The 22,605-nt window shown below is 32.1% G+C and overlaps 2 protein-coding genes across 2 annotated transcripts; one reads left to right on the forward strand and one right to left on the reverse strand.

The window, feature by feature from the left end:
• Positions 1 to 7,504: 7,504 nt before the first annotated feature.
• Positions 7,505 to 9,975, forward strand: LOC109811609 (putative glucuronoxylan glucuronosyltransferase IRX7). Its single transcript, XM_020375394.3, has 4 exons — positions 7,505 to 8,093; positions 8,192 to 8,553; positions 8,677 to 8,927; positions 9,022 to 9,975. The coding sequence occupies exons 1-4, from the start codon at positions 7,847 to 7,849 to the stop codon at positions 9,524 to 9,526; spliced, it is 1,365 nt and encodes a 454-aa protein (XP_020230983.1). The 5' UTR covers positions 7,505 to 7,846; the 3' UTR covers positions 9,527 to 9,975.
• Positions 9,976 to 18,558: 8,583 nt separating this feature from the next.
• LOC109811610 (xyloglucan endotransglucosylase/hydrolase protein 31) lies at positions 18,559 to 20,637 on the reverse strand. Its single transcript, XM_020375395.3, has 4 exons — positions 20,331 to 20,637; positions 19,986 to 20,086; positions 19,663 to 19,880; positions 18,559 to 19,244 (listed from the first exon to the last, which is right to left on the reverse strand). Exons 1-4 carry the CDS (start codon positions 20,557 to 20,559, stop codon positions 18,884 to 18,886), a joined length of 909 nt encoding a protein of 302 aa, XP_020230984.1. The 5' UTR covers positions 20,560 to 20,637; the 3' UTR covers positions 18,559 to 18,883.
• Positions 20,638 to 22,605: the final 1,968 nt, after the last annotated feature.

Below are 22,605 nucleotides of genomic sequence, written 5' to 3' on the forward strand. Positions count from 1 at the left end.
CATTCAACTATTTCTTTATTTAATCTTCTGCTTAATTTAGATAGTTGTAAACTAACAGTGTAATCAGAATATATTATTATTGAAAAGATAAATAAGAAAGAAAGGATCTTCTAACTAAAATATTTCATGAATTATGATAACATAGTAAATGAAAAGGATCTACAATAATATAAATAATAAATAAAATAATTATAACCGAAAATGTATATATTTGATGAAAGCTAGTTATATATTTATTATATTAAAATTATAAAAAGTATTTTATATTTTTAGTAATTAAAATTTAATTAAAATCATCCATCAATAATGGACTTTTTTTACCAAAAATACTATTCATTGAATTTTCTCACCTTTTTTTTTCTTTCTTTTTTACTTGTGAATTCTAACCTGTAGACTGGAACATGTTTTGCAGAAATATTTTGGAGCATGCATAATTATTAATTTTTACTAATAAAAGAGCATGCTTGAATTTGTGAATGGATTGGCCGTATAACTATGATATGATCACAAATGGCAAATGTTTCTGGTCGGAAGTCAAGAACACAAACGATTCCCTCTCTGCATTTTATTCGCTGGAGTTGTTATTTAACGGGCCTTAATGTTTGGGCTTTAGTTTTCCCGGTGCCATGTACTATTGGGCCTCTATCATGGTGGTCAATTGCGGAATTGGACATCAGCATCACTTTACAACATTGGGTTTAATTTTGTTCCACGTTTCTAGTGTGGGCCGTAACAGGTGAGTTATTGAGACGCTGATTCCGTATTTCAAAATGGACGATAAGGGGTTAAATATTATTGAAAATTCTGCTTGGTTATATATTCCAACTTCACCGTAACAAGAGTTCTTCATTTGGGTTATTTCAACTTATTCGGTCTGGTCCATTATGGGTAGAGATGGCAAAGTGGGCCATGGCCCGCGGGCCGGCCCGTTGGCCCGCCAAAAATTGGCGAGCCGGGCCAAGCATTTCAACCCGCCAACCCGCCAAGCCCGCCCCGCCAAGCCCGCCAACCCGCCGGGCCAAATAGCGGGCCGGCCCGCCACAACCCGCCGGCCCGCATATATATATATTTTTTAATTTAATTATTTTTATGTTTATTTTATTTTGATGTAGAAGATGAGGATGAAGATGATTAAGAAAAAAAGTAGAGACATCTTCTTTAAAGAGAGCTTCTAATATTCTTAGAATAAAAATTTAAAGTTAATTAATTGTATTTAAACTTGTTTGTGGACTATCAAAAAATTTAGTGTATAAATAATTTGTAAGTTTATAATTTAGTTTTGATTTTGGTGTAAATGGACTAATTTCTATTTGATTTTGTTTTAAGTTTGTAATTTGTTTTTGTTGAACATATATTAAGTACAATATGTATGCATTTTTAATTTCATATGATTATATTTATTTAATTTGTAGCAAAAAAAAATTTATTTAACCATAAAATAAATTTTTTTTTCCATTTTTTTTTTATTTTTTATTTTTGTAAGCGGGCTGGCCCGCCAGCCCGCCAGCCCACCCTTAGGCGGGGCGGGCCAGCATCTCCAGCCCGTTTTACATTGGCGGGCCGGGCCGGCCCGCCCCGTTTTTGGCGGGTCAATGGCGGGCCGGGCCAAAACGGGCCGGGCTGGCCCGTTTTGCCATCCCTAATTATGGGTCAATTTACTTTTGGATTGGACCAGATTAATTCAAGGCCGATGATATATACACCTCCATTTTTTTATACATACACTCCCTTTTTTTAAAAAAAATTTAAATTTCTAAATTATCCTTAATATTATTTGGAATAAAAAAAATTATCTTGGAAAGTTTTTTTTGGAGGTGTATTTGTACATAATTTTGGAAAGTTCTTTCCAGAATACTAAAATTAGTATTCCGGAAATAACTTTCCGTCGGAATAATTATGGAAAGTACTTTCCGTAACACTAAAATTACTATTGCGAAAAGTTCTTTCCGGAATTATGGTAACAAATACACACGCTGTTAATATTCCGGAAAGAATTTTTCGCAATAGTAATTCTAGTGTTACGGAAAGTATTTTCCATAATTATTTTGACGGAAAGTTATTTCCGGAATAGTAATTTCAGTATTCTAGAAAGTACTTTCCGTAATTATTCTGATGGAAAGTTCTTTTCGGAAGGCTCATGATATATACACCTCCTGTTTTTTTTATAAGTACACCTTCTTTATTTTTTTAAAAAATTATAAAATATTATATATATTTTTTAATTTTATACCTTTAACTTTCAATTTTCTACTTTTTTCTTTTTTTTCACACATTTTTTTTTTCTCTTTCAATTTTTACACGCTACCAAAATAGGTGGGGTAAAGGAAAGATAACGGGGTGCATGTAAAAAATAAAAATAAAAAAGGAAAAAAAGAAAGATCTGTAAAAAGAAAAGTACTAAATTAAATGTTGTGAATGTAAAATTAAAAAAAAAAGCAAAAAATTAAGAATATTTTAAAATTTTAATTATTTTTTTTAAAAAGGAGGTGTACTTATAGGAAAAAGGAGGTGTATATATCATCAACCTTTGAAAAACACTTTCCGGAATAATTTTTTTTATTCCAAATAATATTAAGGATAATTTAGGAATTTAATATTTTTTTTTAAAAAAGGGGTGTATGTATAAAAAAATGGAAGTGTATATATCATCAACCTTAATTCAATGATGAACAGTAATTTTGAGTCCAGCCCAATTTTTTTACAGGTCGTGGGTTAAACAGATGGTGCATGGTGCAGTCATCTTTTGAAATATAAAAAATAAAAAATTATAAAATAAATTAAGTTTTATAACATACCAAAAGAAAATGAAGAATTGTGCTATTCGGTTTGAAATGTTTTTTTTTGTAAGAAGTGTGTCCGAGTGATGATTGAGGGAATAAATCCTCCAAAACGGAAATAATAAGACTTGAGATGGTCATACGTTATATTGAGGCACCTAATTTGCATGGGCAGGATGATACCTCCTTATGGGTATGTATAGTATCCAAACCCTATTTATTTTGATTGGATCAGCTTTTTCCACTAATAATTTGGATGATTGTATTATTTTAGTATGGGGCACCACTCCCTATGATTTCTTTCCCTATCTTTGCTTTGGGTATGCAATATGCATGCATGTGTAGGGTCAATGCCTAAACAAATCTTCCTACCTTTTCCACCTCAAACTCCTCTTAAACCACTCTTTCTTTATCATTCCTTTTTAACTCCATCTTTTTTACTATAATTTTATTTCTGCTTACTTATTATTTTTAATTAATTTATACATGATAATTAATATGTATTTATTATAAAATAAAAATGAAAAAAGTATAATAAAAAATATTAAAGTTATTTTACGAAAAATATAAAATTTTATTACATTTTTTAACTTATGTAAAACAATTATTATAAAGAAATAGAAATAGTAATTATCTTCTTTTTTTTCAAAAATATTAGTTTACTAATAATAAGTGATTAATCCCTTTCACGACGTAAGGATTCCTGTGGTATATTTTTTCTTATCCTAAAACAGAGTCTTTACACACACAACTAAAAAACTGAACATTGTCAACATACTTAAAAAAAAAAAAACTAAGTTATGTACTCATTATATTAGATTTTGCTAGTTATTTTCTGGTTTTATCTTTTCTTTTATTGTGTGACTTTCAACTTATAAAAACATATTTGTTCCTTTCGAGGAACATTGGCCAAGACACAAACATACAATGAATGCTATTTATTACTTAGCTAGTGATCTTATTGCTCTAAGTCCAGTTGCCAAAATAACATAGTAAATTGTTTGTTGATTTAATTACGAATATTCTACTTATGATTATCAATACAGTAAACTAATCAGATGTTATTATTGATATAATTTTTATTATTATTAAAAAAAGTTAACAATTTATTATAAATAGTGATTTGTAATTAAATGATATAATTAATGGATAATTTTTTAAAAAAAATTGTAAGTGTTTCGTGGTCCAATTATTTCCAAATTAAAACTAGTAGGCGGGTGAAATGTTATAGTTATTGCCATATAGCACTCCCTCTTCTTTTTGCTTTTTTTTTTTAAAGTCGCATTTTAAAAAAATAAATCTTAAAATAAGTATTATATTTATTTTTTGTATAACATTGTATTATGTTAGTTTTTTAATATATTAATTACTTATTTTTTATTTATACCTCTCATAATATTCTTTAAAAATGGTTATTGTGTTGTTTTATTTAAAAAATATAATTATGAAGTTAATTTTGTAAAATTAAAATTTTCTTTTATTCATTTATTAGTTTTCTTTGATTTGTAAAAAAATAACTTAAGACAACATTTATTATGTGAAAAATATAATATACTCTTATATATCCCTCTTGGATCTCTATAAAAGAAAAATAACTAATTTCACATAAATTAAAAAAGATAGTTAAATACATTTAATTCTTATGATTTCATGTAAAATATACACTAAATTTAATAAAATATCATTAATTCTGTTCATCTTAAATAATACTCTTATTTATTAGCTTGTGGATATTTTTAAATAAAAAATATTAAATAAAATTAACTTAATTGAAAAAAATATTTCAATAAAAAAATTAAGATATTTTTTACTTATATATAAGTTGAGATTTAGTAATTATCTGTGACACGTAGGATCACTCCATTGGGAGTTTCTTGTAAGCACCGGTTCTTATTTTTAAGCTACACTATAAGCACCTCGCTAGAGGTGCTCTTAGAGACAACGATTTACTTGAGCATTTATTATCTGAAACAATCAGCTCCTCCTATTGAATTTCGATTCTAGCAAAATATTTAACAAACTATAAAACATGTGACATTTAACAAATAGAGTTAATCACCTATACACTGTCAGTGTAAAGTTTTTTTACACTAGCAACCAATTATATCTCTTAATTGTGCCGTGTCACTGTAAACACATTTACTTTTAACAGTGACACGACACAATTAAGAGAGAATGCTCTAGACCTCATTTTTGGATGATTCTAGCGCCATTAGAAAGCTAACATTGAAGGCTACAACTTTCATGAAGACCTCAAGACCAAATTTGGTAAGATACCCTCACCGCTATAGCGCTCAATTCAGCACTTTAGCACTAGATTTTTGCTAGCTCAGTTTCCTTTCCACGGTTGCAGTCATGAACCATGGCTACAGTGGTGGATCTCTGGCATTCTTTCTTTTCCATGGCTGCGGCCATGAACCATGGCTATAGCGATGGATTTCTGCCATCCTCTCTTTTCCATGGTTGCGGCTGATGGTGTAGGTTGAAGAAGTGATTGAACTTTCTTCTTTAACCTCCACTGAATGTTAAGGATCTCCTTCTTGAGTTAGAATCCTGGATGAAATCTTGAGGAAGATGAACAAGAATCAAGGAAAGGTTGCTCCTAGACTAGGGATGGAAGCATCCAAGCTAAAGGAACAAAGGAGAGCTCACGGTCAAGTTTAGGAGGGAAGATATTTTCCTAGAACTAAGACTAAGGCTCTTGGTAACTTTTGGGAGAGAATAAGGCTGAAGCAATTTCAGAAATTCTCATATAATCAAAAGTGTTTTTACAAGTGTAAAGAATCACTTAAATAGGCCATGGATTAGGAATCATTGGCGCCAAACTCAAGCCACTCATTTTGGTGCCTAGATTTGAATTCAAATTTGAATTTTGAATTCAAATTTCAGCCCACATGTGCTTGGCCGTGAGTTTAGGAGCTCTCATGCATCTAGATTTAATTTAGATGGAATTTAGGGTTGATTTGAGTAAGCACTTGTTCAGCCACTAGTGGGGAAAAACATGTGACTCAAAAGCAACTTAAATGACTTTCAAATTAAACCTAATTTAGCCTAATTCGTCCAATTAAGTGATCCTGGTATATTCCTATTCTAATGGCCTAAATACAATGGCCAAGTAAATACAATGAAAAGGAAAAATTGCAAGAATGAAAATGAGCCCAATATTGGATATCAAAAGCCCAAAGGCCCATGAAGCCCAAGATTAGGACCAATAAGCCTATGATCCAAAATGCTACCCTATGTGATCCAAATTACAAGATCAAAATATATGAAACCTATACTAATATAAGAAAATGGATATATCAAGATATGACCCATGTGAAGCTCGACTTGGGCCTTCCAAGCCCATCGGGCCCATTAGGCCTTGACTAGCCCAAACCTTCATGTCTAGCCCATTCTTCTTAGATCCTTCAAGGTATCACCCCTTACCTTCCTAGGCATGATTCCATCAACGCCCATGAACCATGGCTACAACGGTGAATTTTTGCCATCCTCTCTTTTACCCCAAGGCTGAAGCCATGAGCCATGGCTCAAGTGGTGGGTGCAGAATTTTCTACATTTCTATGGCTTCCACCTTTGATCTTCAGCTTCTCTTCACCAATCTTCCCTTTAAACATGATCTTTGCCCATGATTACTACTACATTCATTCAAGCAACCCAAAAACCATACAAATTTCAACATGCATAATTTAATCTCCATGAATCACTCATTTTTCCTCAACTCATCCAAGACCACCACATCCCAAACAACTTGCAACCTATCCAACTCAACTACTCAGCCCCAAAGCATGTCCAATTGATAATCCAGCTACATGCAACCCAAAATATACAACAATTCGAGTTCTAACTTCCCTTACCTCGAAACGGAGTGAACGATGAACTCCGACCTACTCTAAAGTTGAAGAAGAAGAAGATGGAATGGGAATCCGACTCCGGGCTTCAAAGCTTCTTAGCACACCAATTGCTCAACAACCTTGAGAATCAACAAGAAATGAAAAAGGTTTAGGAGAAGGAAACTGGAAACTGAATGAATATATTTATTCCTAAACATGTATTTTTTTTTTGTTTTATTTTGAGTTTTGCAAATGAAGCCCTCAACCTCTTTCTCAAATTTTATTGCTTACTTTCAGTTTGTGATTTTCATTTCTAAGTTTTTTTTTTTTATTTAAAAATTTTGTAAAGCAAATTCCAATATTATTCCATTCCTTCCAAAATCCGATCTCGTTTCGAACTTTCCAACGGTTTCTTTATGCATGTCCAAGATCATGCCATTCATTGCAGCTAATCTTAGATGCGATGCGAACTAATAACCATTATTTAATCCTCTTATCCAACTTTTATTTATCATTAAAATATATAAAGAGCTTCTATCCTTCTTTTTTCTGCCTGTACAATTAATTGCATTGCGATCTAAAGTATTTATTTCAACCCTCCACTTGGTCTCATTAACTGTAGTATCATCTCTCGAGAACTTGTATCATGTCAACCTCTATGACAAATACTCCCTCATCTTATCATAGAATCAATATGATGAGCAAGATAATTTTTTAAAGAAATGATTAATCTTTACAAGAGACTATAAAATAAATATTTATCTTTTAATATAATTTATTTTATTTTTAAAATTATAAATATTTTAATTAAAAATTAGAAACCCTTACGACAGATATAATTATAATAAAAACACATTGGAGCAATCATTGCAGACGACAAATACTGAGAGAGGCAAAAGCAGCATAGTGATTAGTAACCGATGCCCTCGCCGAACTACATGATGTTACATACCCATGTGATCTCTGAAACCCCGTCTCTCCAATTCCAAGTATTTTTCCATATTAGTTAAATCCTCCTTCAATAATTACACGAGGAGAATCGTATTTGGCAATTCCTTAACAAACGCTGCAACGACTTTCGTTTGAATTAAATAAGTGTCCAATTGTTTTGTTTATTTTTGGTGAAAAAACCGAGTTCTAACAAACCTCTACCTTCCTTCTCTTCATTTCCACTTCTTCTCAAACGAGAATCGGTTGTTAGTTCTGGGTAGGTTGGTTTCTTTAATTTTAAAAGAAATGTCAGAGCAAAAGAAATCCCCCAAAAGCAGGGTTTTCTACGTTCGAATGAAGCTGCTGCAGAAACAAGTTAACAAGCCTCAACAAGACAAAACCAACTTCTTTCACACATATTACAAATGCCTTCTTTGGCTTTCTTTCTCCCTCTATTTCTTCACTTCCTATCTCATCAACAGCAACCCCAACAACACACCAACCTCTTCAAACTCCGAATCCAACGTTGTCGAATCCACCACCAACACTCTAGGTACGAGTAACTAACCCCGTAACCCACAAACTGGTCACCATTTTCACTTTTTTTATTTTTAGAATAATTTAAAATTTGTAATACTTATTTGGTTGTAGGGGTGGTGAAGAATATGAAGGTGTTCGTGTACGAGCTTCCTCCAAAGTACAACACCGATTGGCTGGCAAATGAGAGGTGTAGCAAGCATTTATTCGCGTCCGAAGTGGCCATTCACAGAGCATTGTTAACGAGCGAGGTTCGCACGTTTGACCCTTACCAAGCTGATTTCTTCTTCGTCCCCGTTTACGTGTCATGCAACTTCAGCGCCGTTAATGGCTTTCCGGCAATTGGCCACGCGCGCTCTCTTATATCCTCCGCCGTCAACCTCGTCTCCACCGAGTACCCTTTCTGGAACCGCACCAGAGGATCCGACCACGTCTTCGTCGCTTCCCACGACTTCGGCGCCTGTTTCCACACCCTGGTAAAAAAATCTCTCAAAACTCAAACCAAAGTCCCACATTGCTTACCATTAGTGTGTGCTAAGCATTTATAAAGGCTTGGCACCGTTTACATTGACTAAATTGCTTTTTTGGGGTTTGTGAAGGAGGATGCGGCGATGGCTGATGGCATACCGCGAATTTTGAAAAACTCGATCTTGTTGCAGACATTCGGCGTAGTTCACCGGCATCCTTGTCGAGAGGTTGAGAATGTGGTGATTCCGCCTTACGTTTCGCCGGAGAGTGTACGGACCACGCTGGAGAAAGCTCCGGTGAACGGACGGAGAGACATTTGGGCGTTCTTCCGAGGAAAAATGGAAGTGCATCCAAAAAATATTAGTGGACGGTTTTACAGCAAGTAATGACTTTTGTCTATTGACGCTACTAATCATTAATTAATGAGTCATCATGCAATTAAATTTTGTGTTTTTTATTTTTTATTTTTTATGAAGGCGAGTGAGGACGGAGATTTGGCGGAAGTTCAACGGTGACCGGAGATTTTACCTGCAGAGGCGTAGGTTCGCCGGTTACCAGTTGGAGATTGCTCGGTCTGTGTATTGTCTGTGTCCGTTAGGGTGGGCTCCGTGGAGTCCGAGGTTGGTGGAGGCGGTTGCGTTGGGGTGTGTGCCGGTGGTTATTGCGGATGGGATACGGTTGCCGTTTTCCTCCGCCGTGAGGTGGGCGGAGATATCGCTGACGGTGGCGGAGAGGGATGTGGGGAAGCTGGGGAAGATTCTGGAGCGCGTGGCGGCGACGAACTTGAGTGTGATTCAGCGGAACCTGTGGGAGCCGCGGACGAGGCGGGCCCTGCTCTACAACAATCGGGTGCAGGAAGGCGACGCCACGTGGCAAGTTCTGGTTAGTCTGAGTGAGAAGCTGGGTAGGTCATACCGGAGGTCTTCGGGTCTTAGCCAATTAGAAATCGACACGCAAGGGGTTTGGAAATGGAAATGCTAGAGAGCGAATGAAGTGTTTTTTCCAACGTGGATTTGGACCGGATGATGGTTGTTGACAGCTGCCATTTTGTTTTGGCCTAAGGGAATTTTGGTAATGTGAGGGTGGGGCCCACGGGAAGCATTGGTTCGATTTGCCAGATGAGGCACATATTCAATTATTCATTTGTGAATAAATAATTGTTTATTGGTTAAATTGAATTTGGTGTAAATGTAAGTACTAGTGTGAGTTGGCAGTGGAAGAGAGTGAGAAATGATTGGTGTAGGATGGATGCATGTCTGAGAAGATTACAGTGTGTGAATTTGGCAAGTACTGAAGTAGTGGAGTGGAGGTGTCACCGTGTCAGTGCTCACGCTCATGCTCATCAGTATGCTCTGCTGTATAGCCTATGCCTGTCAATATCTAAATTCAAACACACAATCAACTTCCAACAATCAAAATTCTTTGCATCACGGGCTCTTCTTTTTTTTTTTCTTCAGTTTAATGTATTTATATATATATATATAATTATTCATGATCTGAGATTATTATTTCACACATTACATTATTCTTATTTTTAGACCTGTATGATGCTTCATGGAGTATAAAAGGTAAAATAAATATATAAAAAAGGCTTATCTGTCAAGTTTCGCCAACTTTTACACTACCATTTTTTTTCCTATTTAACATTTCTCAAGTCGAATAGATTCATTATGTATAGCAACATTTTGTACATAAGTTTAACAATTTTATCATACATGTATTATAGTTTTATAAAAATATTATACTGTCCGTGCTTAAAAATTAAACTCTAGAATGTCACCCATTTTATATTACATCCCATTGCAAAAATTATTCCGTCATTACTTGTATTGTTGTCTGTTCTTATAAAGGAAGGGATACTCTGTAGAGAAACAGCCAGAGAGATGATAACAGAGAATAGAGAACATGAATTTGATATATTGAATTGCCCAAAACAGCAATACTGCAAGAAACAGCTAAAACTAACTAAACTAAAATTGTTCCAGCTCAGCTAACATACTATATCTATTATTACAGATAGATGACTTAATATCCCTTTTATACCCATAAAATAATTTTATTGTAAAAGTTAATTACATCATTAGATTTGTTTTTTAAGATATTGTTACATTAATAATTTATTGCAGGGAGTGTAGTTTTTTTTGGGAAAGGTTAAGAAATTAAAGATTAATAATTTAGTCAGCACTATTAGAATTGATTATTTAGTTACCATCAAAATAATTTTAATGCTTCTCCTAAACCTAAATCCTAAACATGAATGAAATCGTCACGAAATCATAAATTTTCGATATCTGGGTGTTGCACAACTACAGTGACAATTTTTAAGTGGATTGGGCTGTGATTCTAACCCAGAAAATTGAACCACAAAAAAATAGACATCACTCATCAGGACTATTTATTAGATTATATTGGCCCAAATAAAGCTAATGAATTGAAATCAAACAAACTTAAATTAATTTAATTAATTGTTTCATTTTATTTTAACTTAGAAGTAAGTAATTATAATCAATATTTTTTCAATCTAATTTATATTTTTTCACTTTAGTATATTTGGTTATTTTTACTGTCATATTTTAGATAAAGATTTTAATGTCATACGTAAAATCATAATTGTAGAATTAATTTAAAAATAGCTATATTTAGAAATGATTTAGTTAGTGCTTAAAATTATTGAACAATAGAGACATGAACTTACATCTCTGTGAAAGAAAATTTACGCTCACTAATTCACATTTAATCAAATAATTTAAACTCCTAATATATACGTAAACCCATAAGTTTCTTAAGGGAATGTTCATGAGAGGGGGAAGTTTAGTGAAAATGAACTTGCCGACTTGGTAGATAAGTTTATGATTAAAAAAAGGGGTAGTATGTATGGCCTTAAAAGTTGAAGAAGAAAGGTGAGAGCCATATACAATTAATCGCAACTATTTTTTCAACTTATCGTTTTCTTTATCAATCGCACTCATATTCATTGTGGCACCCATTTACTGTTTTAATAAAACGACCAATTTCGGCTGCTGGGTTTCTCCTTTCAATTCTTTTTTCATAAAATAATCACATATTATCCCTTCATCCACTTTAGTCAATTTTCTCTTTAATTTTTTTTATTTGACGAATTTCATCTAGTTAACATGCCGAACACTCCATCTCCTGAAACAAACTATAGATAAATGGATAGATTTTGTTTTTTATGCTAAATCACAAAATTTGATCGGTGGTTTGTTTCACAATGGAACGTACAAATTGAAGACATGCCAACCCCCTAGCTTGAATTTCTGGACAGATTAAAGGTATGGTTGAATTATTATTCATTTTCTGTTAGAAAGAACCCGACTTAACTTTGAAGAAGACAAATAAGAATGTACACAAGCTAAAAACAATCGGACTGTCAACAACTTTATTACAAACAAACCAATTCTTCAAAATTATTGGAAAAAATTCAAACTTTTACATCAATTAGAGATATTTCAAATAAAGAATATATAAATGAAAATTTTCATATCTTATAAGTTAATTTTGTAGAATTAAGTTAATTTCTAATTTATATTTTAAGATGATATCAGAAATCAAAATCTATTCTAAAATGATCACTTATCATTAATATTCACACAAAATCCAATAATATTGGTATAGAGGATATATTAGAAAAAAATCAATGTCCTACTTATCTTAAATTATTAATTATTTATTCATGTATTAAGTCTAATAATATTAAACATGAAAAAATATATTGAGAAAATCTAAAGTTTCATATCGACTAAAAGATAAACAAAACGTGAAAGATAATCCTTATTTTTATAATTGATTTTGTAGTTTGAAATTTGAATTAGATTTGAATCTATATTTAAAAAAAAAAAAAAAGAAGTTGGAGCTCGGCGGAGGAGGAGGTTGATTGCAAGATTGCTCTCCCCCTAGATTCTCATTGAAATCCTAAATTCATTCATGTGACATTTGACAATGCCACAACTAGACAAGGAATAGTACGACAGAGTAATGTTTGTAATCACTCACAAGATCGAATAGAAATTCAAAGAGACTGTGCAAGAGATGCTAAGATGCATTAAGCGAGTTCACATGATTTGATAGCTTTTATCAGGGGCTAATTGTTGTAAACCATGCATGATTTAAAGTATATATATATATAGAAATAGAACACACATGACCCCAATGAGGCATCTTTTGGGCTAGGTCATATCTTGTCTTATCTCTTGTTCCACTTAAAGAGCATAGTTTATTTTTTTATATTAACTCAAAGCACACAGTTTATAATTGCTTCAAAAATTTGTTTGCGTTCTTCATATACGAGTTCAACATTTTTTATGATTATTAAAATTTTATTGGTAGACATACTTATTCATGAGATCTCTTAGAGATCAAATGTAAAATTTCTTTGGTGAGTGTATGTAACATTTCACTTTTTTACGTAAATAAAATAATAAGGATTTTAATTAATTAACTGAGAGTAATTTAAAAAATGAGAGTTGTTATAAAAAAAATCTTTTAATAATTGAGTTATTATCTTTTAAAAATAGAGAGGATAATTATATTAAGCTTTTGTTTATGAGTTATGTGGGAGTAAGGGTTAAGATTTTTTATTTAAATATGTTTATAATTAGGTTTGTGATCTAAAGAAAGGGGAGAATCATTGATGACCGGAGAAAAATTTAATAATTCGACTTAAGATTTTAGCAATTATTAAGGTAAGGGAGGAGTGAGAATATTGTTTTGGAGCGTGGATTAATTGTTGAATAGTAGGATTGATCCCAAATCTCTAGGTTGAATGTGTATGTGTATAAGATGGATTTAACTCGAGTCTTGTATAGAGGAGTTCTTTTTTATCTCTTGCATGTTTTGAGTGGTCAAAAAATTATTCTCATTGTATTATTATTGTAATTTTTTTTTTAAAATTTTTGTCTTCTTTTTGGTGAAGTGAGACCAAACTCATGTGTAATCATGCCTCTATAAAATCTTTGGAAAAAGTTTAGGAATTTCTTGAACATATTTACTATTTTTAATGTGTATATTTATTTGTTTTTTTTAAATCTATCTAGTGCTATTTTTATTTAATTAAACTACTTAAATATTATATTAGTAAAAATTGGTGCAATATAAACCTTTTATATACCATTGATGATGTCTTTGAATTTTCTTATGAATTTATAAGCTCTAAAAGTATTTAATTTTAGATTTTTTATTAAAATTTCATAAATATGTCCTATTAAGCTTTGATTGGATGAAAAATAGCTTATGTGTGACATAAATGCTAAGAAATATATATGATGGATGAAGACATATGAGAAATATCCTAAAAGTTTCTTAGAATATTATAAAGTGATATTAATTTATGAATTTATGGTGTACGTTCTCTTTTCTACCAATGGTGATAAAATAATTATAAAAATAGTATTTGTAGTTCATCATTAATCGTGAAAAAATTATGTGTACATAATGATGTTGGCTATGACCTTTGTGAAATATCTCAAAATTTAAAGAAGATTTACTATTTTAAAAAAAATAGCAATTTATATTTTACAAAGATAGTTCTACAGAGATATTTAATTCAAAGATAATACTTAAGAGTTGAATTTTAGGTATATGAATTTATATGATGCAATATATTCTATTTAAAGTATCTTGAATGTTTTAAAGTTGATTTATTATGTTTAATAATTTTTCTTCATGTAATTTGATATATGTAAAATTATGAAATTTGATTGGATTAATTATCTTTAGAGCATTATTTGATTATTTTCAACACATGCTTGATTTATTACATACCTTAGAGAGAGATCTATGGGTATTATTATGAATTATTCAATTTTTGTGATTTAATTTTATTTAATTAACAAATTTGAAACTTGATTTGTTGTTGATGGAATTGGAGTTTTAAAAAATATGTGATATTGTTGTGCACCTATGATATTGGAGAACATGTGAATTGTGATAAGTGATTGAAAAGCTTAAGTAAAACTTAGATGTGAAGAAAATTGTAAAATATGAATTCATGAAATATATATGTGGAAGTTATTGTGTAAATAAATTTAAGTATAACTTAGTAAGGATGCGACTTGTGAAATGTGTAAATGTGAATGTGAGTTATGTGATCATCTATAACGTTTGTATGACATGCATTATGTGCATAACATGTTTTGTGATGGTACGATATGAAATACGCTGTTGAGATTGAGGATCAGTCATCAGGAATAATTAGGTTTGAAAAACCCCAATCTTGTCCATTGTGTGCTTGCGACATAATTTGCAAGACACAATTATCTTGACAAGACTCTATAGTTATATATCCTCTTAGTGTAAAGTGTTGTAATGAATTGATCCGACACAAACTCTTGTGCTATTGAGCCTTCGTTAGAAATAAATGTGTTTTACTAGCACCATAAGCATATAGATAGGAGAATCTTGTTCTAGCATGAACATAACATACCTTGTATCTTGAATTGTGAATTTAATGTGTAGTAACCCAATTTCGTCCGGGAAATGTCAATTTTTGTTTAAAAAAAAAAGAAAAAAGGTATATTCAAAAAAGAATAAAAAAGACAAAAATACGTAAGTCAAATGTAACATCTCATTGTTTATACTTTTATGGAGGGTAATATAGTATTTTTTTATAAAATTCCTAGCCCAGAACGGGCCGTTCCCAATCTGGAATGGGCCGTTCTAACTTTCCAAAATGCCTTAAAATTTCTATCCCGGAACGGGCCGTTCCAAAACTGGAACGGGCCGTTCCAACCTTTCAAAAAAGTCCTAAAATTTCTAGCCCGGAACGGGCCGTTCTGGTTTCAGAACGGGCCGTTCCAATCTTCCAAATAAGAGCTAAATTTCTAGCTCGGAACGGGCCGTTCCCAAAATGGAACGGGCCGTTCCGGATTCAGAACGGGCCGTACCGGTCCCTCCAGAAAGTCTATAAATAGCGCCCTTCCCCTTCCCAAAGGCACCAACACACACATCTCTCCCCCCTTGGCCTTCCCAAAGGATACCCTTCCCACACACATCTCCACCTTGGACCAGAGGGAACCCAGAGAAGGAGACCCACTTCTGTAGCGAAGAATTGTGAGTATATTAAACTCATTTCTTTTTCTTTTTTTTATTTTATTATTTTTATATTAGTAATATCTTTAGTCCTTATTTAAATTCAAAATTTGATTAAATATCATAATATAGTTTTAAAATATTTAATATAAATATATGAAATTATTGTATTAAAAATTTTATTGGAGGAATGGTTAATTAGATGTGACATCTTTTTAACCTTTGAATTTAAAGTACAAGTTGTGACAGCTTATCTTTAAATTTTTCCTCCAAAAACAAAAATGTCCGACTAAGAATTTTTAACATCATAACATCGCTAGCAATAATTATAATTAAAATTTCATTGAATTGACTTTGGTGTACACCTTAGTTAATTTTATATTTTTAAGATGAATGAGCTGAGACAGTTCAAGAATCTTATATTTAACAAAAATAAAATTTAATTAAAAAATATCAACACACAAATATTTTTTACAAAGAACTACGTGACTCTGATTCTTCATTACACATGAAGATACGTAGGAGCAAGAACTAAATCTTGTCGAGCCAAAAAAATAAAAAAATATATTATCCTCCTTTTTATATAACAATAATAATTTTAACCTTTTTTTTCAATGCATAATTTAAATTAGTTAAATAAAATATATTTGATTATTTTAGTGAGATAAATATTTTTATAAATTATAAATAATTAGTTTAATTAATTAAAGGTAATCGTCTTAGGACGAACGTTGTGAGGTGCTAATACCTTCCTCACACGTAATCGACTCCCGAACTCAAAAATTTGGTTTTCGTAGACTATTTTCTATTTTATGGTTTTTCCAATGTTTTTCCGTAAAAAAATAACATTGGTGGCGACTCCTCTTTTTCAATTTATTTTTCGCCGTCCCGTCGCGACCGAGGTTGCTACATAATGTATGATGGAATGGGATTTTGTGAATGAGTGGTTATAGCTTCAATTTCTACATTATTGTGAATTAAACATTGCTATTAATTATATGTATGATAATTATATCTTTATAATTAGTATGTGTGTTTAGAGTTTAGGGTTTATATGTATGATAATGATATCTTTATTATTTACATCGATAGTTAAAGTGAAATATGTTTTTGCTTCTTTTTTTTTGTGCCTTGTTTTTGGGTTGTTTATGTTGAGGATTTCAAATTTTGAAAGAGTTTAAGTTGTGGATGGAAATGTTCTTTTAAGATGTGGCATTAGAGCTTAGTTAGAATTATTTTTCGGTTATTACTACATTAACATTTAGTTTTTTTTATTAAATGAAGTATGTTTCAATTTATTATTATGTTATGTGATAATTATTTATAAGGGATAAAAAGTGTCATACTCTCTACTAGTAAATAAACTTTCGAGTCAAATTAGACAATATCAAACTTCAACTATTAAAGGGATGATGGTATTTGATTTTAAAATTCTTAATATTTTTAATATGTAATTAACTCTTTATGATATAATTATTAACTCTTTACTCTATAATCATAAGGTGTCATCTGTTGTATGAATACAAATAAATAAATTACTTCAAGGCAATTTTATTGTTTTTCTTTTCGGTATTAAGCATCGCAAGCTGTGCGTTATCATTTAACCATCTTATTTCTGAACAGTTAAAAAAATACGGTGGTAACTAAATTTTATTAGCCGAGAGAGGGGATCATCATGATTTTAAATTCTTAATTATCAGAAGTGTGTATATAAATTGCTAAAATTACTCTGATTTTGCCTTATTGTTGGAAAATTCTGTCCACATTATTAAATTATCTTCATGATATTGGGCAAGTCAGTATAGTCAATATATTTTTTTATTATTACTAAAGACTAATTCCGTTGAATGTGAGACTAATCTTTTCTAAGAATTTGATAGATATTAAATAAGTAAGTTTTTTTTTAATTTTGTATTTTTAAAAATCAGAATTCGAATATCAATCACCGTTGAATAAAGTCAGATAAGTATTTATATTTATGCATGAGTATTTTTATTTATTTATCAAATAATCGTTTATCATTTCTCTTAAGTGTCATTTTATTTATTATTATTATTATTTTTTAGTTTATCCGTTTAGCGCAAAGAACCGGTAGGCCAAATTCATGGACATGACCTACAACTTGTCCCCCAGTGTTCTAGAATTAGAAAAACAGACAGATTATTAGGAACACACTCTTTTATCATATTCTTTTTAATGGTTAAATTCATTGAACACAAAATAATCGATAAAAAAATAATTGAATAAGTTGAGATTTACTAAATTGGTTATTTTAAAACAATTTTACCGAACAAATTAATAAGATAATATGTTTGTATAAAAGTATGCTTCTGTCGTTTTATCTATATTTATATAAGGATGTAACTTATTAGTTATTATCGTTTTTGTCAGGCCAGAGTTTAGAAAGGAAGAAGAAAACGCCAAACTTGCCATTGATTATCTCCTTTAAAGAAAAGTGAAATGAGTTTTTTTTTTTTTTTTTTTAGCAAATCCCATAACACGAAATACATATTTTATCTTTTTTCTACCTATACATACATATTTTAACTTTAAAATAATTGAACAAAAGAACTATATTTTCGATATATGGACAAAAGTATTTATAGTATATAACATTTTTTTCCATTATTTTTTCTCTCATACTTCTTGATCCAAACAACTAAAATTAAAAATTCTACCTACATTATTTTTGTTTTCTCTGCTCTCCGATTTCTTTGTATCCTAATTATTTTCTTTTTTCTATTTTTTTCCGCGTTCAAACAAAGCACAAGAGTCAAGAATCCCTGGCACGGGCATTCTACCGACAATAGCAGAAGAGAACATTAGTTATTTATTTTCATGGAATTACAGAATAATTATTTCAGTTGTCCAATTCAGGAACAAAAGTCCATAAGAAGGTTCTTTCCAACGGCTTACTTTCAGAGGGACAAAGGCCCGTTTTCTCATTTCTTGCACCTAAACACAAATTAGGAAACCATCCAAATGGATTTATTTCAATAGGAAAAGGACTAAAATAATAGTAAATCATATCACAGTTACATAAACAACAAAAACATCCCAATCTTTTGTGGGGTACTACACAATCACATAATAAACAACGAAAACATACCCATCTTTTTTAAGGGGGGGCTTGGACGCTCACTGTTGTTGCAATTACACTTAGCCTTAGCAAGTGGGACCATCACAAAAACCACCCCATAAATAAACAAACTGTTATGGTGACATTAACAGGTGAAAAGTAAAAAATAACTTAATTTGAAACAAACCAACTTGAACCAAACCACTTGAACTTTAGCATTCTGGAGTAAGTGTATGGTCTCTCCTAGGATCATGGCAATAGTCATAGACCATGTAGTTGTTTTGGACCCATTGCATTGCAGCATATTGCTGAGGGCTTAAGCTTCCATAGCCATATGGTGAGGGAGACGGTGGCTTGCATGAGGTGGGGGCTTCAAGGGCACAACCTTGTATTTTGAAGTTTCTGTATCTACCAATGAAGGGTTGGTATTTATAGTCAGCTTTGTATTTTCCACCCTCTGTAGCCCAGTCAGATGCATCCCATATTGATCCATACACATACATTTGTCTCGTGGGGTACGTGGCATCACTCTTTCTAGGATACCTCCTTATTGGGACATCATCCACTAAAAATCTGAATATGTTGTTTCCAGTGTAAGATAATTAATTAAACTAATAAAACTAGTAAGCATAAGCAACATGCAAAATCCAGATACTGCAAGATTTTTTCATAATCAACCTACCCCCATGAAAAACACATTGTCATCCCATAATAGGCCATGAATGATTGAGTGACGAAAAAGAAACTACATGCACAGTTTTTCTCACTTTGTCAAACATTACAAAGGGTTAATAGGTATATATTATAAAGGGGACCACATTCCATTATTGTATATAAATAAAATAGTCTTTTCAATGAAATATTTTAACCAAGCCTTAGTAATTAATTAATTGCCTAATTGGGCTAGATAAAAAAATTATAATAAGGGTTTTAAGTTAGATTTTATTGGACAGTTTATGAGGATCATGAAAGTGCATGAAAATAATATTACATGATCTCACTGGGTTCCCACAGAATAGCGTAGTTGTGAAAATCTTGTGTTGGGTCGAACCAAAGGTGAAACCTCATCTCTCTCCCTATAATATTCCCATCTCCACTTCCTCTCATGTATACATTTGTCTGCAAGACATATGGCTTATCTGGCGTGGTACCAAGGAACTCAATGTCTATTTCATCATGGTATCCCGGGAAGTCTTGGTTGTTTGAAAGCTACAATTCCCAAATGAAAGAACAAAGAAGAAGGGTGAAAAACTGTATATAGTAAAAGATAAGCTCAATTTCCAACTATAGCTGAAGTTATAGATTAATCCTCACGTATAAACATGTTATGACTCCGGCAGTATAACCAGGTTGAAGCTTAATAGCAGCACCAAAGTATCCAGATCGGTAAGAGCGAAGTGACTTGAATCCACTCCCTATGTTTCAAAGAAGTGCAAATAAAAACATGCAATAAGGTAGTAACCACTAACTAGTAATAAAGAAGCATATGTAGTTGTATTTTTTTTTGTCACATGTATATGTTACATGCAGTATTTCAAAACTATAAAAGATTAATCTGTGTTTACGTGTGACTTTGGGATTACTTGGTGGACTCTCGTGTCCGTGGCATATGCAGTTGTATTTAAGTATTTAACTATTTATGTGAGTGATTTTACATACCTGAGGTTTTGTCAAGCCAGATTGTTAATGTGTCTTGGTCTAGTCTTTGATGCTGAGGTCCCCAAAGGTTTCTAAATCCCTCGTTAAAGCTAACAGGGCTAATTTTGGAACTAGGGTAGTACCCAGGTGAAGGTGGACCCAGAGAAGTACTACAACGAATCATGAGTGAGAATAAAAGAAGAGAGAAGAGAGGAACCATTTTGAAGAAAGAGGAAGGTAAAGATGGCATTGTAGTAACCAGAGTGACTCTGCTATGATCAGAGGGATAGTTGTTGACTTGATATGTTCATGCAGAGTATGAGTACACTGCTATTATATAGAGGGATTTGGTGGCCCCACAGTGCCAAAAACGGCGATAACTTGGTTGAATAAGGAGTTGTACACGGGGGACTAAAGTTTATCATCATGATCAGGTTTGTGATGATAAACAAGAGGGGCAAATACTTCAATCTGATGAGGTGTGTGCTTTTTTTATTTTTATTTCTTCTTGATAAGGAACTTCCTTTTCAGGTAATTAAATGTTGGTTATGTTTCGTCATTTGGGAAGGAGAGGAAAACATGAAGGGTGTACGAAAGACACCTTAACGGTTACTTTTGGGACATTTATTTGGTGACCTTTGAAAATGTGACAAAGATGGCAGTGGTAGCTTTAGACATGAATGGTTTACCTTATCAAAAGCTTTAAATGTGATCATACAACACTTGGACAAGTATATGATTAAGTGAAAAACGTCCCGAACTCCTGTTTCGGGGATGCGACGGGTATTGTGAAAGGATATATACCTTCACAATGACGCATCAATGAGTAATATTATTCTTACAATAAACTTCTACAAGTTCACACATCATTTTTCTTCTTCTTTATCTCTGTTTTTGACTTAACTCATTTTATCACTAATTTTTCTCTCTTTTCTTCTTATTATCCTCCCTTGTATGAATAGTATTACCCGTTTTAATTTTAGTTCTGATTGTTGTTATGGCTCCAGAATACCAAGACCTGAAACAATGAACCAATGCATTTAGAAACTGTTTAACTTTTTGTGTAGTAGTAAAGTATATATGAATTTAATAATTGGAGGCTAGGACTTATTTCTAGTCAACACTTACTGAGGAACTTGTAACCACCACAACCTAATATATTTAGCATGTTTTGACTATTTAGATATTCGGAATATCTACTTGAAAGCGTCTTAATTTTTCTTTTACTCTTTAAGTTCAATTCTTTGACTTCACCACTGTGTTATCTGCACTCTGCAGCATAAATAACCTTGGAAACCTTTCATGATTCCTTCTAACCGTGCAATAAAATTGTGGGTGTTTTTTCTATCATGACTGCCCTTGGTCTTTTGTTGATCATAAACAGCAACTATATCAAATCTCAACAACTTAGATCTTTATATAATTTTAGAAGCTATAATTGCTTTTGAACTTTAAAGGAAATTTGTCTCATAGTAGTTAGCAAAATGCATAGGTTAAGTTATATGTGACTGATATATAAATTGATCAACTACCAGCGTATTAACAAAGGTCGTTGACAAACTGCCATATATATAGTGACATTTTTAATCCAAGTTTTCATATTTAGTCACACTCTCCAAAGCAAGTAGTTTTTACTCCACAAAGTAAGGATTATTGCTCATATACGTTATTTTATATTTTGACAAATAAGATCATTTGGGCCAAAAAGAGTGATGGAATTTTCAAGCATAACAGTAGAAAAGGGCCACAAGATTAGACCTCAAGTTGCTTTATTGTGCCAAGAACAAAAGCAATCCTGAGTGGATAATGGATAGGATGAGGATGCAATTCTATAAGATTAGGGAGTGGCACTCAATTTGTTGGCTTGCATGTTAACGTAGTTTGTGTAAGCAACGGTGTGTATGTGACATGGACTAATTTAGATTACAAAAATCAAAAGATAACAATTTAATTACGCAAGTTGTTGTCCACGTTCTTTCTCATCTACAAAGAATAAGCATCTCCCATTTGTTTCGCAGTTCTGTTTGGATTAATGATACATGACAAGTATCAATCCTTTTCCCTTCATATATATGGGAAGGTACTTTAGTTACGTAAATGCGTATTGAGTTAATGTGACTATTTTTATGAGTTTATCTAATTTAAGAGGTATTCTTGTTAGGTAAATTAGTGCGTATTATGTTAACGTGACTATGTTTATTAATATTTTCTTCCTCCGGAATACCTCAGCCATTATAGACCACTTACGTGTTTGTTGGTGGTTGTGCCCTACTATGGCCTTAGTGCTGTGTCCTTG

The sequence above is a fragment of the Cajanus cajan genome, chromosome 10 (assembly GCF_000230855.2).
Source record: "Cajanus cajan strain Asha chromosome 10, NIPB_CcT2T_4, whole genome shotgun sequence".
In the NCBI taxonomy this organism is placed as follows: domain Eukaryota; kingdom Viridiplantae; phylum Streptophyta; class Magnoliopsida; order Fabales; family Fabaceae; genus Cajanus; species Cajanus cajan.

Excerpts from the sequence above, each read along its gene's own strand:
- LOC109811609 (XM_020375394.3), top strand. The coding sequence starts at position 7,847 with ATGTCAGAGCAAAAGAAATCCCCCAAAAGCAGGGTTTTCTACGTTCGA. Across the intron at positions 8,094-8,191 it reads ATCCACCACCAACACTCTAG|GGGTGGTGAAGAATATGAAG; the intron begins GTACGAGTAACT and ends ATTTGGTTGTAG. Across the intron at positions 8,928-9,021 it reads AGTGGACGGTTTTACAGCAA|GCGAGTGAGGACGGAGATTT; the intron begins GTAATGACTTTT and ends TTTTTTATGAAG.
- LOC109811610 (XM_020375395.3), bottom strand. The coding sequence starts at position 20,559 with ATGCCATCTTTACCTTCCTCTTTCTTCAAAATGGTTCCTCTCTTCTCT. Across the intron at positions 19,881-19,985 it reads GAGTCATAACATGTTTATAC|CTTTCAAACAACCAAGACTT; the intron begins GTGAGGATTAAT and ends TGGGAATTGTAG. Across the intron at positions 19,245-19,662 it reads TGGGAACCCAGTGAGATCAT|ATTTTTAGTGGATGATGTCC; the intron begins GTAATATTATTT and ends CAACATATTCAG.